This window comes from Thalia democratica, chromosome 1 (genome assembly GCF_965202585.1).
Source record: "Thalia democratica chromosome 1, ktThaDemo2.hap1.1, whole genome shotgun sequence".
Taxonomy (NCBI): Eukaryota; Metazoa; Chordata; class Thaliacea; order Salpida; family Salpidae; genus Thalia; species Thalia democratica.
The window spans coordinates 26,405,651-26,420,636 of record NC_139165.1 but is presented as its reverse complement, the minus strand read 5'-3'; the positions used below and the strand labels follow the sequence as shown (position 1 = coordinate 26,420,636).

Sequence of the window (14,986 nt, the reverse complement as noted above, 5' to 3'; positions counted from 1 at the left end):
TATAAATTTTGTAATATAAGTATAAAATTATAAGATTTTTATAAGTCTTATAAAAATTTTATTCACAAATAAACTCTTTAACACTAAAGTTACTTTTCATTTAATTTTTTTTTAGAATGTTAACATGAGCTAAAAGTCTAAATAACTTGTATTATAGTGAAAAAAGCCTGAAGACTTTTTTAAGAACTATAAAAACTTAAATTACAAACGATAAAAAGTTGTTCTTTAAAATTGAACTTTGATCACTAATCTAGAAATTCTCAGGTCAGTCATTCTCCAAGTGCGAACCTGTGTGCTCAGTGCTAGGCATGAATACAACGTAAACAAAAAAAATTATTATAACATACTCGTTTTTGTAAGTAGTAACTTATAAAATCAAAATTAGGTTTACTCTCACTTAAAAAAACAGTCAAAGTACTGCTTTATATAACAGTTTCGTACAAACAAACATTTTATAGATTTTTACTTGTAAACAGGGTTTGCAAATGTTTTCGAAAAGTTTTCTCCAGGTTTCAAAAGTATAAATTGTTTGGTCTATTTTAAGTTATAAGTTAAGTTTTAGGTAAAAAAATATTTTATAATATAAAAACATTGAAAAAATACTCCAAAGCTATTTTAAAAGTGTTTTTTAATATTTTTTTTTTGGTGATTGAAAACATTTTATGTTTATGATAATTTTTGGCGTCAAATTGAAATTTTACTACTTAGCATGTTAAAAACTCCAGATTTTTTAGCTTAAATTCCAGGTATTTTGGCAAACATGTGTAAAGCTAGCTTATTGAAATATTCAAACAGTTACTACGTTTTACAGTTTGCGCTAAAACTCAGTGAATTCTTTAACAAATATATTTTAATATTTGAATCTTCATCTTGAATTTATTCTTAATTCAACCATATACTTAAGCCTGCTTATTATTGGTCATGATCTAGTGATCATCGATAGTTTTGTCTATTAGTTTATTGTTTCTCAACATTTAATGAATTATTTGTTTAGAATTTGTTACTGTTAGTCATGAACTAAACTAGTGTAAAACTAAAAATAAAGTACATTTGTTAGTTAGTTATGTAAAGTCGATAAGTTTAAACACCTTTTCAGTTATTTAAGCTAAGAACGTTGATTTACTGAAAATATTAATGAGCTTATGTTAGAAACTGAGCACACTTAATGTTTTTCAAAGCTGAAGGTCACGAAAATTTATTTAATAAAAAATGCTTTTTATAGTACTTTCTGCTAATCAGATACAAATTTTATGAAGAGAACCAAAAAAAAATTGCATAAGCTAAGATGTAAAAGCATTTAATTTCTTAAAGTTGTGTATACGTATAAAAGGTTGTCACTCACTAAAAAGAGTCAAAAAACTGCCTTTAGTGACCAAATACCGTCTGAAATTTTCAAAAAGTTATTAATTTTTTTAAATCTTTTAAAAATTAGTAAAAATAAAGTTCTTCGACAAAGCTCGATATAAACCAACAAAACCTGTAAAAATATCTCCTGAGAATATTCAAAAATATTAAAACCATCCTGAGCCTTAAACAAAATTGTCTTAAGTTAGCCAAAGTTTGAAAATAGATTTACAAACATTAATTATCTCGAGTTACTGATATAACCTGAGTGTGTGACAACAACAATATAAGTATTAATTGTACACAAGTATAAAAATTAGAAATACACAAACATTAATAAAATTTATATGTAGTCGTAATTAACCTAACTAAATATGAAACGCTTAATTTCAATTAGTTTGAAAAATAATATGTTAATTCTATACTAACTTACACTTATATATTTATCAATTAACCTAATGCTGCCAAAGAAGCAAGTAAGTAGTGAAATATATAAATAACTAAATTTCTGTATTTTAAAAATCAAAATCTTTAGTTTGATATTATTTGTTATAATGTGTTCTTCCTCTCATACAAGACTTCAGCCCTTCAAACAACCATTCTAGTTTTATTAAACTTAAAAAACTTTTTTTTATAGTTTTTATGTATATATAACTATTAATCTAAACACATTATCAAAACAATACAAATACAGTTCATTAAAATCTAAAATCGTTAAAAGCACATTTCAAAAACTTGGCATCTAAAATACAAACTTTGACTTAAAATTCAAACAGTATTGATTCAGCTGGAGTAAAAATTAATCTATAAAAAAAATTTATAAAAATTAAATAGTTTATCTCTCATGACAAAACTTTAAAAAGTACTACTTTGTTTTATAAAATAATAAATTAAACTCAATTGGCATCCAATACAACGAAGCAGCAAAGCATAATTGAGATATGTAAGGCAAACTGGTATTAATATAAATAAAAAGCACCGAAAATAAAAAGCGTATCAAAATAAACACGAAACACAGTAACGTTGAAAGCGTATGTATCATAAATATATATTTTGAATAAAGAGTTAGTTTGAAACTTGTTATGCATAGTTATACAAGTTGGATTAAATACTATCATGCTAAAACTGCTTCAAAACATAAAAAAAACTGATTATAAAGTTAAGTTTAAAGAAAATGTTCGTAAAATTTTCTTAAAAAAGTGCTCTTCAAGACAGATATCTGACAATGTATACAAAAGCTCAATCCAAATCTTCGTATTTGTGAGTGGAATTTTCAACTGCACCCGAACTAGCTTCTGTTGGAACTGCTTCATTTAGAGAAGGTTTTTCTGCTCCACTATTAACTTTGCTTTCCTTCTCGGGTACTGCATCATTAGGTTCCTTGTTTTCCTCGGTCGCTGCAACTGCTTCAGGCACTACTTGAACAGCGTTAGAACATTCTGCTTCATCTTTCTCGGCCGTTGTTTCTTCAGTTAAACTTTTTTTTGTGACATCCTCAGGTTGGACTTTGTTTGTTTTGTCACAAGCTTCTAATATGACGTCACTATTGTTTTTATCGGATTTGTCATCTGTATTTCCAACTGTTGCAAGCTCTTCAGAGTTTTCGTTGCAAACTTCTTTTTTGCTTTTGTCAGTTGATTCTGTTGTAAATATACATTATATATATATTTATAACAAGAACCAAAAACAAGAACAAACTAAGTTGACTTATATATAAGTTGTTTTTAAGATAAGCTAACTAAAATTATTCAACTTTATTTGAAACGTCATAATGTGTTTTTATGTGTGATTCTTTAAAATTTTTGCTATGTACTTTATTTAATTCTAAAGATACGTCTTAACGTTAAAACTTAGTAAACGATACGAAAATTAGTAGTTTTTTGTATAATAAATACATAATATATATGTATATTGGAACATTGTTTATTATAGGTTGTTGGACACGTTTGTTTTTGAATAAGATGTTTAACTTATAATAAACGAGAAAAAATATTTAAAAAACCTATAAACTTTAAGAATATTTTAAGAGACAAAAATTAATTTTCAACAAGTCTAACTATAAATTATTTAATTCTAAACTACTTTCAATAACAATAGTTTCTACTTCATTCACCCCATATACAACTATAAAAAAATTAAAAATTAATTGAATTAGAACAATTATCTATAACATATGTGTTTTAACAACGCTATTTTTCTATTGAACTCAACGAGTTTAATTTCATTTAAGTTAAAAGTTACTTTGATTTTTTTAATTGGTAAAAATGTCTAAAAGCTAAGATTTACTCTTAAAATTAGAACCAGCTTGTAAAAATAAAACAAGATGGTTTCCCATTATACCCTTAATAGATAGTCTTACCATAATTTAATTCAACAAATGTAAAAGACAGTTAATAACAATTTTAAACGGCTTATTTATAATATAGTTTCTTTACATTTCAAACTTTAAACTACTACATATCAAATAATATAAATATATCATCATATAATGTTTTACTTATTCACAAGATTAGATTTATTTGCTTACTTTTAAGCTCGGTAACAAATTAAATTAAACCATGTCCAAAAGCAGGAACAGTATACTTTAAGGTTTTCTAAAATTGCTTTACAGCTCAAAAATGATTAGTCTTTTTACAACTATCTAACCGTTAGATGTCCTAGTGGAGCAGTTGCTAGACAGCTGACTTTCCAACAGTCTAAGTTGCTTGTTAAGCTGACTTCTTTCCTGCTGTAAAGCTCTGCACAATTTCTCCAATTTGCCTTGTTTTGTTGCCGTTTTCTCGTTCTAATATAAGTTGTAAGTTGAAAGAAAAATTTAAAAATTTCAAGCCTTGAGTAAAATTTTAATTTGTCAAAATTATATACTTTATAACTATACCTTTATTTCAATACTTTAGAGAATCATTATTTCAAGTTGATCTTTTCTCGATTAAATTGTTTTAGTAATTACTACTAAAGAAAATTAACTACAAACAATAAAAACACTTTAAAAATTATCTAAATTCTATAATCAAAGTTAAAACTACACTCAAGTTTTTAGTAAGCTTCGAAGTTGTTTCATTTAATCTAAAGTATTAAACGAGTTTGCTATTAGTAATAACTATTTGAAGAAGCACAAGTCAAAACAAGTCTAATGTTTGAAAGTCTTTTAAAAAACTCTTAAGCTTGTAAACAAAACTAGACTCAAGGTTATTTTATACAAATTGAGCTATTTGAACTTTTAAGCTTATAGACAAGTTGTCATTAGTCATTTTTACTAATAACTTATTGGAGAAGTTGCAAGTCAATACAAGCCATTCCAAAAACCTCTTAGAAGTAAAATACAACTAAACACAGCTGTTCATATGTATAATTTTCATTCTATTTTTTTTGTTTTTCAAAACTATTTGAAATACCTTTAGCTTATAAATAGAATAAAACTAGTCAATGCTGATTACTAGTTTTAACCACATATGACTTCCATATGTCGAATTATAACTTTAAATTGGTCTTTTCTCCCTTTGATTAATTGTTGTAGATAAAAACTATTTGGATAGTATGTAAGTATGCAATTCGATAGTTTAGTTTTCCTTTTATATAACTAATATTAATCTAAGTGTTGCCTATGGATTTAAAAAAGCTTCTTTCAGGTTTTCGAAATTACAAATTTTTGGGTTTTTTGTTTAAAGTTATGTTAAAGGTAAAACACTGTTTTAAATAGTATATTAAAAGTTAAAATATACTTTAAAGCTTCTTTAAATCCGTGTTAAAAAAATTTGATATTGACAACTTTTTTTAATCTTTATGATAGATTTTATCTCAAAATGAAATTTCACGACTAAAAATGTAAAAATTGTTTAGAATACCAGAATTTTTAGTGATTTTTGTTCAAAACTTTAGGTTTTTTTTTTCAAAGTTTCTTAAACTCCAGGTTTTTACAGGCTTTTTTAGACCAAATAGTCAGATTTCAGATTTTTCCAAGATTACTGTTTTTTAGCAATTCTGTAATTTGTATATTTCTAATGATAAAATATTAACCATAAATAATTAAAATGTAAAAGTTTGTATTTATGTACTAGCATAATTTAGATCTGTAAGTTTGTCAAAAAAGGTGATGAGAATCGAAATAAAGAGAAGAAAAAAGTAAGTAAATATGACAGCTACAAATATAATTTCAAGAAATATACCTCTTTAAAAACAGAGCATGTTATGTTGATACTTACAATAAGTTAAATAAAAAAATATAAGCTTAAACTTTGAAGTAAAAAATTTTTCAAAAAAAAACTTAAATCACATTTTTGATAACCTGAAAACAAATACATTTTCAATTTCTAACTTTTTTAATTCTAAACTTGCTTCATGAACGAGAGAACTTAGCTAGAAATATTCTATTGGTATAAATAAAATGTCAAATACAAAAAGGCACATTTAGACAGTTTTTAATACAAGTTAACTGTCTAAAAGATAAACTGTCTAATATTTTGATAATTATTAAATCCAGTTTATTATTAAATAACAAAGAAAGTGTATCTCTCGGAAAATTAGTTGGTATGTGTAATCTAAAACACTATGTACTGTGTTTCTATAACAATAATACAAAAGTACTAGTTATTTTAAAGTTTAAATTTTATTGATGGAGTAATTGAAATACAATCCTTCGTTTTAGCTGTTTAATATTAATAAACTGTAACATTACTACAGCAATAAAAAATCATTAGTTTTAAATTTTACAAAATATTGTTGACACATCTGTTAATAATAAAAGTATAAATATTGAATTACTTTATATGATCAAAATATGTACAATAAAACTATAAAATCACCTAGTGAAGGCCTAAATAATATTTTATTTTTTTTTATTTTAAGTAAAATGTTTTATAAGCTCATTTTTTACATCATAGGTTTGCAGAAGTTTGAAAGATGAACTTTTACATTAATTAAACGATTTTTAAAACTTGTATAAAAAATTAACAATGAAACAAACCAACTTTTTTAACTTACAATTTCTTAACGTTTTTAAAAATATAAACAAATTTGTATTATAACTTAGTTTGAAAACCACAAACCTGTTTAATAGCCTGATTGGCGAGTTTAGATTTCACTTCGAGTTTGTGCTGCAGATTGCTTCTTTCTGATTGGACGGCGCTCAAGCGTTTCTTCATCTTGTCGTGCTGATCGGCCAATGACGTGCAAGTATCGTGAGATTTGGTCAGCATCGTTTGCACCTCACCGAACTTCTTTTCGTAAAATTTGATCTGTGTAATATAGAGGGTTTATTTTTAATAAAATTATTTTAGTATACTGTAGTTTTTTTCAAGTGTTGGTAATTAAAGAAACATTGTTTTATCTGATCTTGTTAAATTTGTTACACCAACAATTTTAATAATGTATAAAGCTTGCTGAAAAAGTAACTTTGTTGAAATATTTATTAATTTAAAAAATAATATAAATTAAAACACAAGTGGTGATCTAAATCTTATTTTTACTAAACATTGGTTATTTCGTATGCTATGTTAAAGAAAGTCTTTAAAGTCAGAGTTTATTTAGACTTTCGGTAACATTTTACTTGTGGTTAGTTAATTTAGGTTTACTAATTCATTAAAGTTCATAATATTAATACTTATTTGAAAAAATTTCAAATTAAATTGAAATTTGCTACATACTTGAATTTTTTCATAAATTATAATTATATGTTTTTAATGTTATACAGGTCACTTTAATTATAAAAAAACTATTTTTTGTTATAGCTAGTTGAAAATCTTTGCCAAGCATGGTGCATAAAAATAATAATATTTTATCTTCTAGTAGATAAGTTCTACTAATAATAGAAATCTATAAGATGTTTGATGTATTATTGATAAAATATAGTAATAATGTAGTGAAAAACTATTGTTGTATGGCTGGTTGTATTCTTAAATAAAGATAGAAAAAAAAGTTACAAACTTGTAAATTTGAACTGACTTTCGATTATTTTTAAATCATTGAAATAATTAAGCTTATTGATAATTTTTAAAGAAACATTAATAAAATTAAATTTTTAAACGTTTACAAAAAGTAATATTAATCTAGTTTAATCATTATTTAAACACTCCTATTATCTTTATTGACAATTTACAAAACTTCTTGAAGCTATTTGAACATAAAAGTTTTTCATTTCAAAATGTATTTTATAAAAGTCTAGGGTCATGACCTATAGATTTTACAACAAGCTTTAATACTTACTTGACATTTGAAAATTAGAGATTTATTTTTACAAAGCAAGTAATGACGCAGACAGAATTATCAGTATCTACATTTATAGCAAACAAGTTTCTCATCTTTAATTAAACATTCTAACGCAATTAATAACATAATGTTTAAGAATTGACTTAAATAACTTAATTAAAAGAAATAATTTATACGCAATAAACTTTATGATTTCATTCAACTATTGAATGTAATAAGTAATCTTTTAAAACCTGCTTTTACCAAAAAATTTTAAAAATAAAAGAAAAAATCATACAAAATTTTGAGTAGCTTTAGCTTCATTGTTTAACCTTACAATTTTATTCAAACATGTCGCTACATACTTCAATAGATACTTATTTTAAACAAACTGTAGTATTAATAAACATTATATTAATTAAAACATCTAAAAGAAGTTTTATTCGTTTTAAATGTCTTTAAGATTTACAAAAAACTGTTATCCTACTTTACAGCTACTAATCACAATCTGCTGTCGCAAAATTCCAACTAATTTCTGGTGAACCTCAAAAGCCAATTTCTTATTTATTGTAATTTAAGTTATTAACTTTAACCAAAATGAATTGTTTTAATTGAATAAAACCAAACCTGTTGTTCATAATTATACACATTATATTTTAATTAAACACATTTTTTAATCACTTTTATTTACCTGCTGTTGCAAACTTCTAACAAGTTACTGCTACATTTAAAACTTATTAATTGATCAAAATCCTCGTTCATAAATATTTATTTTGTTTACTTTTCAATCATTTAAAACCTGTTGTTGCAAACTTCCAACTAATTTTTGCTGCACCTCAAAAGCTTCGGTCTTATTTATTAATTAAATGTATTTCAATATATCTTCTATCAACCTGCTGCTGCAAACTCCCCACGAGCTTCTGCTGCACCTCGAACGCCTCGCCCTGCTCCAAGCACTTCTGCGCGAGCTGCCTCCTCAACATCTTCTCCTTCTCCAAGTCCCTCTCCACCTCCAGCGACTTCTTCTTGTGCTCCACCGTCATCAGCTTCACCTCCACCTTGTACTGCTCCAACGCTCCCTCGATTTTCTGTGTTGGGTTTTTTTATTAGGAACGTTTTATAAAAAACAGCTTAAAAAATTTGCTGATACCATCATTTTTGAAAATCCTTTTATATATATTATTTTTCAAAACCATATTTTTACATTTAAGTTTTCATTATTCATAGTTTTTTATATTGTACTGCTCCAACGCTCCCTCGATTTTCTGCGGAAAGATTGAGGTTTGATACAAATAAAAACTTTTATCAAAATTATATTCGATAATTATGCTCCAAAATTTTTACCATTTGAAGGCTTTGGAATTTAAGGAATTTTGTAAATTTAAACTGACAAAACCTGACGTTTTTATAAACTTTGTCAAATTTCCTGACTTTTACTGACTTTTTATCAAAACCCCCATTTTCTTTTGACTTTTTCTGACCTTGTGGCAACCCTGAGAGAATTATAATCAAAATACTTTTTTCAAATTTATTTTACAGCTTTAATTTTAAGCAAATAACAACAGTTTTATTTTTCAATTTAATTTGGAGTACTATTAGTACTGCTCCAACGCTCTCTCAATTTTCTTTGATTCAATAAATAAACTTTTGAAAAAGTTATTTTCAAAAATTTGTAATCATCGTAGAGTTTTCAAAAGAAACATATAAGCACTATATCAGGAGATTTAATTCAGTTTTTTTTTATAATTTCAGTGTAAAGCGAACTAAACTAGTTATATTTTCTATTATTTCATTCAAAATTTAGTTTTTCTCTAACGCTCTCTCAACTTTATGAAAATTTGGAGTAATTTCATATAATTAGAAGAGGAGTTTAAAAACATAAAAAATTAGAAAACATCTAATCAGCAATTTATCTCACTACGATGGTTTTAAGGGGAGTTTTACAATAAATATGTTAGTTAAATTGAAATATTGTTTTAGTACTTTTGTTTTAAATCATTTTGGTAAGAAAATTTTAATTCAACTTCCAAATCTCAAGACTTTTATGTTCTAAAATGAAAGATAAAATTAAATCTAAACATTTTTAAGTAAGATGCAGATGTCTTATGGGTAGAAATTTAAATTGTTTTAATAGTATTACTAACTGTTTTTTCTTTCAATTTAAAAACATTTTGCTTCTAAAAACTATTTAGTCAATGCATTTTTTTACGAAGAAAGCTAACATAAAATGACAGCAACAAAAATATGACATCTTAACCATTATTAGTAAATAAATACATTTAAAAAAATGCTCTCTCTTTTAATTTTTATACTAATCAGTAATTAATTTCAAAAGCTTCAAACCACTTTCATTAAATTTTTATTTAGGCATCAAATCAAAAGTTACCTTATCACGAATTTTATTCTTGGCAGCAAGATCTTCGAATTCCTTTTTGATTTTTGTGTAATCACTAGATAGTTTCTCGTTACTTTCAACTGCTTTCTTCATCTGCAGTTCTGCGTCTCCCAAGGATGACTGTATTATATTTTAATAAATAACATTAATACAAAATATTACCGCATACTAACAAAGTATGCTGCAGTAAACGGAAAATGATTTTAAACTAGTAAAAACTTATTGATTCAACTTGTTTTACTTCTTGATAGCTTTTTTTTTAAAGCTTTACAGATAAAAAACGCCAAGATAACTTTAATAACAAATACTTTGAAAACAAAAACAGAAAAATATAAAACATTGAATAGTATCTTGAAGTTAATTTAGTTTAAAATACTTCTTTCTTAAATTATTAGGCACATCTTGTTAACGGCAAATCTTAAAACTGTTTTAAGCAAAATTTATACAAGTTATTTCAAAAATATTGAAAATTAATACTTATTATAAAACTACCTTCAATTTGTCAGCCATTTCTTTAACTTTCTGTTCTTCTGCCTGTTATAATGAGTATTTTTTTATTAAATAATAACTGAATAGTTATATAAGAGTGTAAATTTTAACTAAAATTAGTTAGTTATACTTATTGTATTCAAAAAAATGTCAAACATTAAAATATCTAACATTATTTATCTTTTGTTGCTCCCTAGCAAGATTTTAAAAATTAACTTTTGTATTAAAATAAATTTTATCTATTTTGTTACACTTAAAAAATTATCAAGTATTATAAATATCTAACATTATTTCTTTTTTGCAGCTCCCTAGCGAGATTTTCCAACCTTGAGTTTGCCACTGTCAATTTTGTCTTGTCGCTTTGCGAGCGGCTTATCTCCCTTTGCATGTGATTCTGGTGTGAAAATTATTAATAAATAAACATGCTTAAGTTTAAAAATAACACAAAAAAGTTTATTTTTAAAATGGGTAGAAAATTATTTTTTAAATATAAGTATATTACTACAAAAAACTTGTTATATGTGTCAGTTTAAAATACCAAAAACAGTTATACTTGGAATGAGGCTTGAAAAATTCACCCCAGTCTATACTTTTAGTTTTAAACAAAAGGTTAATATTGTTTTTGTTTAAAAAGTGTTGGACCCCTACATGGTCTTAAATAAGTTATATTCAAAATATTGTTCTTCAATCAACAAAAAGCACAATAACTTGATAATTATTTCATGTTTATACACAAACTTACTTCTCTTTTTTTAGCTTGCTTAATAAGTTCCTGTGCGTTCAAGTAGTCATGATGCAGAGCTGAGTACTTCTCGCACAACGCGTTTATCTTGTCTTCTGGTGTTTTCAATTGCGACAGCGCCTTCAACATGTGAGCTATTTCTTTGTCTGTGGGTTGTTTTATATTCACAATATAATTTAAGCTAATATTTGTACACTCTAAAAGCTTTTGTTCAAGTAATAAACTATTAAGGCTATAAGCAAGAATTTTAAGTAATTTGCATTAGACGATTGTGTCATCATTTAAATTTTTGTACTAGTTATTAATTTTAGGTTATTACAAAAATTATTATGATCTAAAAACATAGTAACAGTACTTAAAAAAAATTGAGTTAATAACAAAATATGTTATATTAATTCTTGTATACAGTAAATATCAAAAGTAGCATTAGATTAGATAATATAAATTATTTACTTTTTGTTTTAAATTTGGGAGGAGCATTTTCTGATTTGTTTAAAACCTGGGTAGAATTTTTAATTGATTCTTCAAGAATGTTTGGCTGCAATTCTGTGATATATAAATAAGTATTAAACAATTTAAAATGACAAATGTATTTTAGATTTTATAGGATGAAAACAATCTAGTGAAGTTAACAAAATAAAGCAAAAAAGTGGTTCAATTAATAAGAATAAAAGTAGTAAAGTTGTTATTTAAAAAACGTTCGTGGTATAACTTAACACATAAATGTTTTAGAACAAAGAAAAAATTACTGTTAATAACTTATTTATGTGTCTGAGACTTAATACATTTAAATTCATCCCCACTGCTATATTCATAATATACTATTAAGCACAATTTTTCTTAAATATTTTCAAACATGAGGCAAAATTTTACAAACTAATATTGAAAGAAGACAACTATATTTGAGCATAACAAAACAAAAAGGAAACAGCAAACATAAAAAAAATAATTTTAATAAGTTTACTAATTTTTAATTTTGTTACAAACTACTGACTTGGCACTTCAGTAACAGAACCATTCATTTGAACTTCAGTTTCCATTTTGAAACACTTTTTTTAATTACATTAACAGCTGTTTTAAGTTTTAAATTAAATAACTTAATTTTTTTTTTAAGTTTCCATAATAAACATTTAAAAAAATAACTTCATGTAACTTAACAGATAAGGATACATTAGTATAGAAAATTATGCTAAAAGTTTACTTTAGAAAACAACTCATTTAGCAAACAGACATAGTGTTAAAAAAAGGAGTGAAGTTTAATACTTTAACCTGAAAAAAAAATTATCTTTTGACAATATAGGTTTTAAATAACATAAAGTAATAAATAAAAACTTCTATGCAATATTATATTCTAGCACAAATGTTACAGTAACACAACGTTTTAGTATTTAACTACTTAAAGAATAAATTTGCTATGCTATCGTCAGTTTAAAATATATAAATACCTTACAAAGAGCAATAACCAAACCATACTTATACTGGGAAGTATTAAAGTATTCAGATTTAAATACGCATTTGTTTTTAATTACAAAAGCTGAAATACTTGCAAATAATTTACAAGAGGAATGTATTATTTTGTACATTTAAAAAAATCGAAAACAAGTTTTCAGCCATCAGTCTTTATTTATTATAATAAAATTAATTCAAACTTTTAAAAAACAACCATAAAATTTTATATAACATTTTCAACAACATTCAAATTAAGTTCTATAAAAATTTCCTAAAAAAAGTCCAAAAATTTATCATTCTTCATCCACCATCTCATCCTCTGCATCTTCATCCTCTTCACCAACTTCTACATCTTCTTCCTCATAAGGCAGCTCTGCCACTACCTTCAGTATCTCGTCTGGGTCCATCAGGCCGGGGTACCTCTCCTGCCTCTCGTCCATGTCTTCAACCATGCAGTAAAGCTCGGGTTCGTTTGCAGGTCGGTTGTTTATGAGCATCAGGCGTTCAAGTTTGGTCAGCGGGAACTTTGACAGTTTCCTGGTGACGTTGACGACGTCTTCAGCCGTCTGGTCTTTTACCCTTTGATAAAAATATTTTAAATTGAAAAAAAGAATAAATTATATCATTCTAATTTTAAAGCATTGATATTGCAACAGTGTAAAAAACTTATGTGGAAAATCTTCAAATGTCTCAACAATGCAACTATCTTATACTTTTAATATTCTATCAATAGTTTTTATAAACACCTTGGTAAGACCAATACGCATAGTACAACAGAATTATAAAACAACTAGATTTAAGTATGCATTTGTTTTGAATTAAAATAGCTCACGCAAAACACTTGTAAACAAAATCTGTAAAATAGCAGGAGTGGTTTTAGTAACTGTTTTAAGGTTTGTTAGTATAAATACCCAACAAATTTTTATACTTTAACTTTTGAGACTAAGTTCACTATTTATTAATTTATTATTTTTGAGAAAAACAAGTTTTACCGCAGAGCGTATTTTCAAATTGTAGATCTGTAGTAAAAAAGTAATGGTAAAAATGACTAATGATTAAAAATTGGTTTGAATTAAGTTTTTCACAAAAATAAAATAAAAAAAATATATAATATATTAATAACTATATTGATGCTAATTGAACTATATCAATCTCCCTTATGGATAGATTACTGTGTTTTACTTATTTGTTTTGAACCCAATATTTAAGTTCACACCAACAGTGTTACAGCTTACCTGGTGTCATTGAGGTACTTTAATGTTTCCCACGTCACAGTTGCAATGTTAACATCTTCCTGAGTTACCTTCTTGCTGACCTTGTTCTTCTTCAGGTTGTTCTGTACTTCCTGGTTGCTTTCCAATATCTGTTTGACCTCAAAATTGCTCAGAAAAGCCTTGCACTGGTTGATCACTTCCATTTTAAAGTGAGTTTTTAGTTATTTTTAAAATAAATTTTGAAATTCTAAATAAAATAAAAAATTATAAACAATCACTTTCATTTACAGTTTGGATTTTTTATTACTGTTGTAACAACTTATTTAGGATAATTGAACTCAAATTAAAATAACATTTCATTCTACAATTACCTTTTTCCAGTGTTAAAGAATTAACAAACCTGTTTATTATTTTAAAATAGTATGTAAATTTTAGTTGATGTTTAAGTTATTTTTTATTTTAGAAAAAAATATCAGTATGTTTGTTAACTGTAGCTATGTGACTAATAATCAAAGTACACACAGTGTAGTAGTGTGCACAGGAAATTATTTAGATCTAAAAATTAAATCATATTACTAAATTTATGTTTTAGAAAATTTTGATTAAAATATGCAAAAATTTGCTCTACTTAGATATTTAAATACTAACAAATGAAAAATAAAATTCAGTTCTATATAGTTGAGTACATGCTGGATTTTCTAGACATTAAAAAACCAATGACTGCTTGCCAGCCCACTGTGTTTTTTCGTTCTGCTTGTTGTAATTTAAATTTAAAATCAAGCCTTTTTTGCCGTTTCCGAGTCAAAGGTTACTCAAAGAACTTTATTTTATTTGTAGTTTGCACAAAAAGTGGTTTGCAAAAAATGCACAAACATACCTAAAATACTTATGAATAACTTTTTTTATACATTTTTCATTATAAATTAAGTCTGTAGTTAAGAATTTTTTGGTAATTTATTATGTTTGTATTTTGTGGGACAAATAAAACAGTAAAAGTTCATTTACAACAAACAATTAAAAATAAGTAAGGATTTGTAATTAAATGTAATTTAAAGCCTACATAAAAATATTAAATACTTTATTTTAAACTGGACTTGTCTTTGACTTTGTCTTGTCTAAATATCTTAGAAAACTAATATTTACAGACAGCGTGGCCACTAGTTTTTGAGA

The 14,986-nt window shown here is 25.5% G+C and overlaps 2 protein-coding genes across 2 annotated transcripts; both read right to left on the bottom strand.

The window, feature by feature from the left end:
* Positions 1-2,013: 2,013 nt before the first annotated feature.
* LOC145832614 (beta-taxilin-like) lies at positions 2,014-12,226 on the bottom strand. Its single transcript, XM_082939920.1, has 10 exons — positions 12,148-12,226; positions 11,607-11,699; positions 11,154-11,299; positions 10,698-10,805; positions 10,415-10,456; positions 9,914-10,042; positions 8,421-8,615; positions 6,390-6,578; positions 3,991-4,129; positions 2,014-2,984 (listed from the first exon to the last, which is right to left on the bottom strand). The coding sequence occupies exons 1-10, from the start codon at positions 12,191-12,193 to the stop codon at positions 2,584-2,586; spliced, it is 1,488 nt and encodes a 495-aa protein (XP_082796046.1). The 5' UTR covers positions 12,194-12,226; the 3' UTR covers positions 2,014-2,583.
* A 512-nt stretch (positions 12,227-12,738) lies between these two features.
* On the bottom strand, positions 12,739-14,019 carry LOC145846795 (DNA-directed RNA polymerase III subunit RPC9-like). Its single transcript, XM_082953411.1, has 2 exons — positions 13,838-14,019; positions 12,739-13,181 (listed from the first exon to the last, which is right to left on the bottom strand). Exons 1-2 carry the CDS (start codon positions 14,017-14,019, stop codon positions 12,896-12,898), a joined length of 468 nt encoding a protein of 155 aa, XP_082809537.1. The 3' UTR covers positions 12,739-12,895.
* Positions 14,020-14,986: the final 967 nt, after the last annotated feature.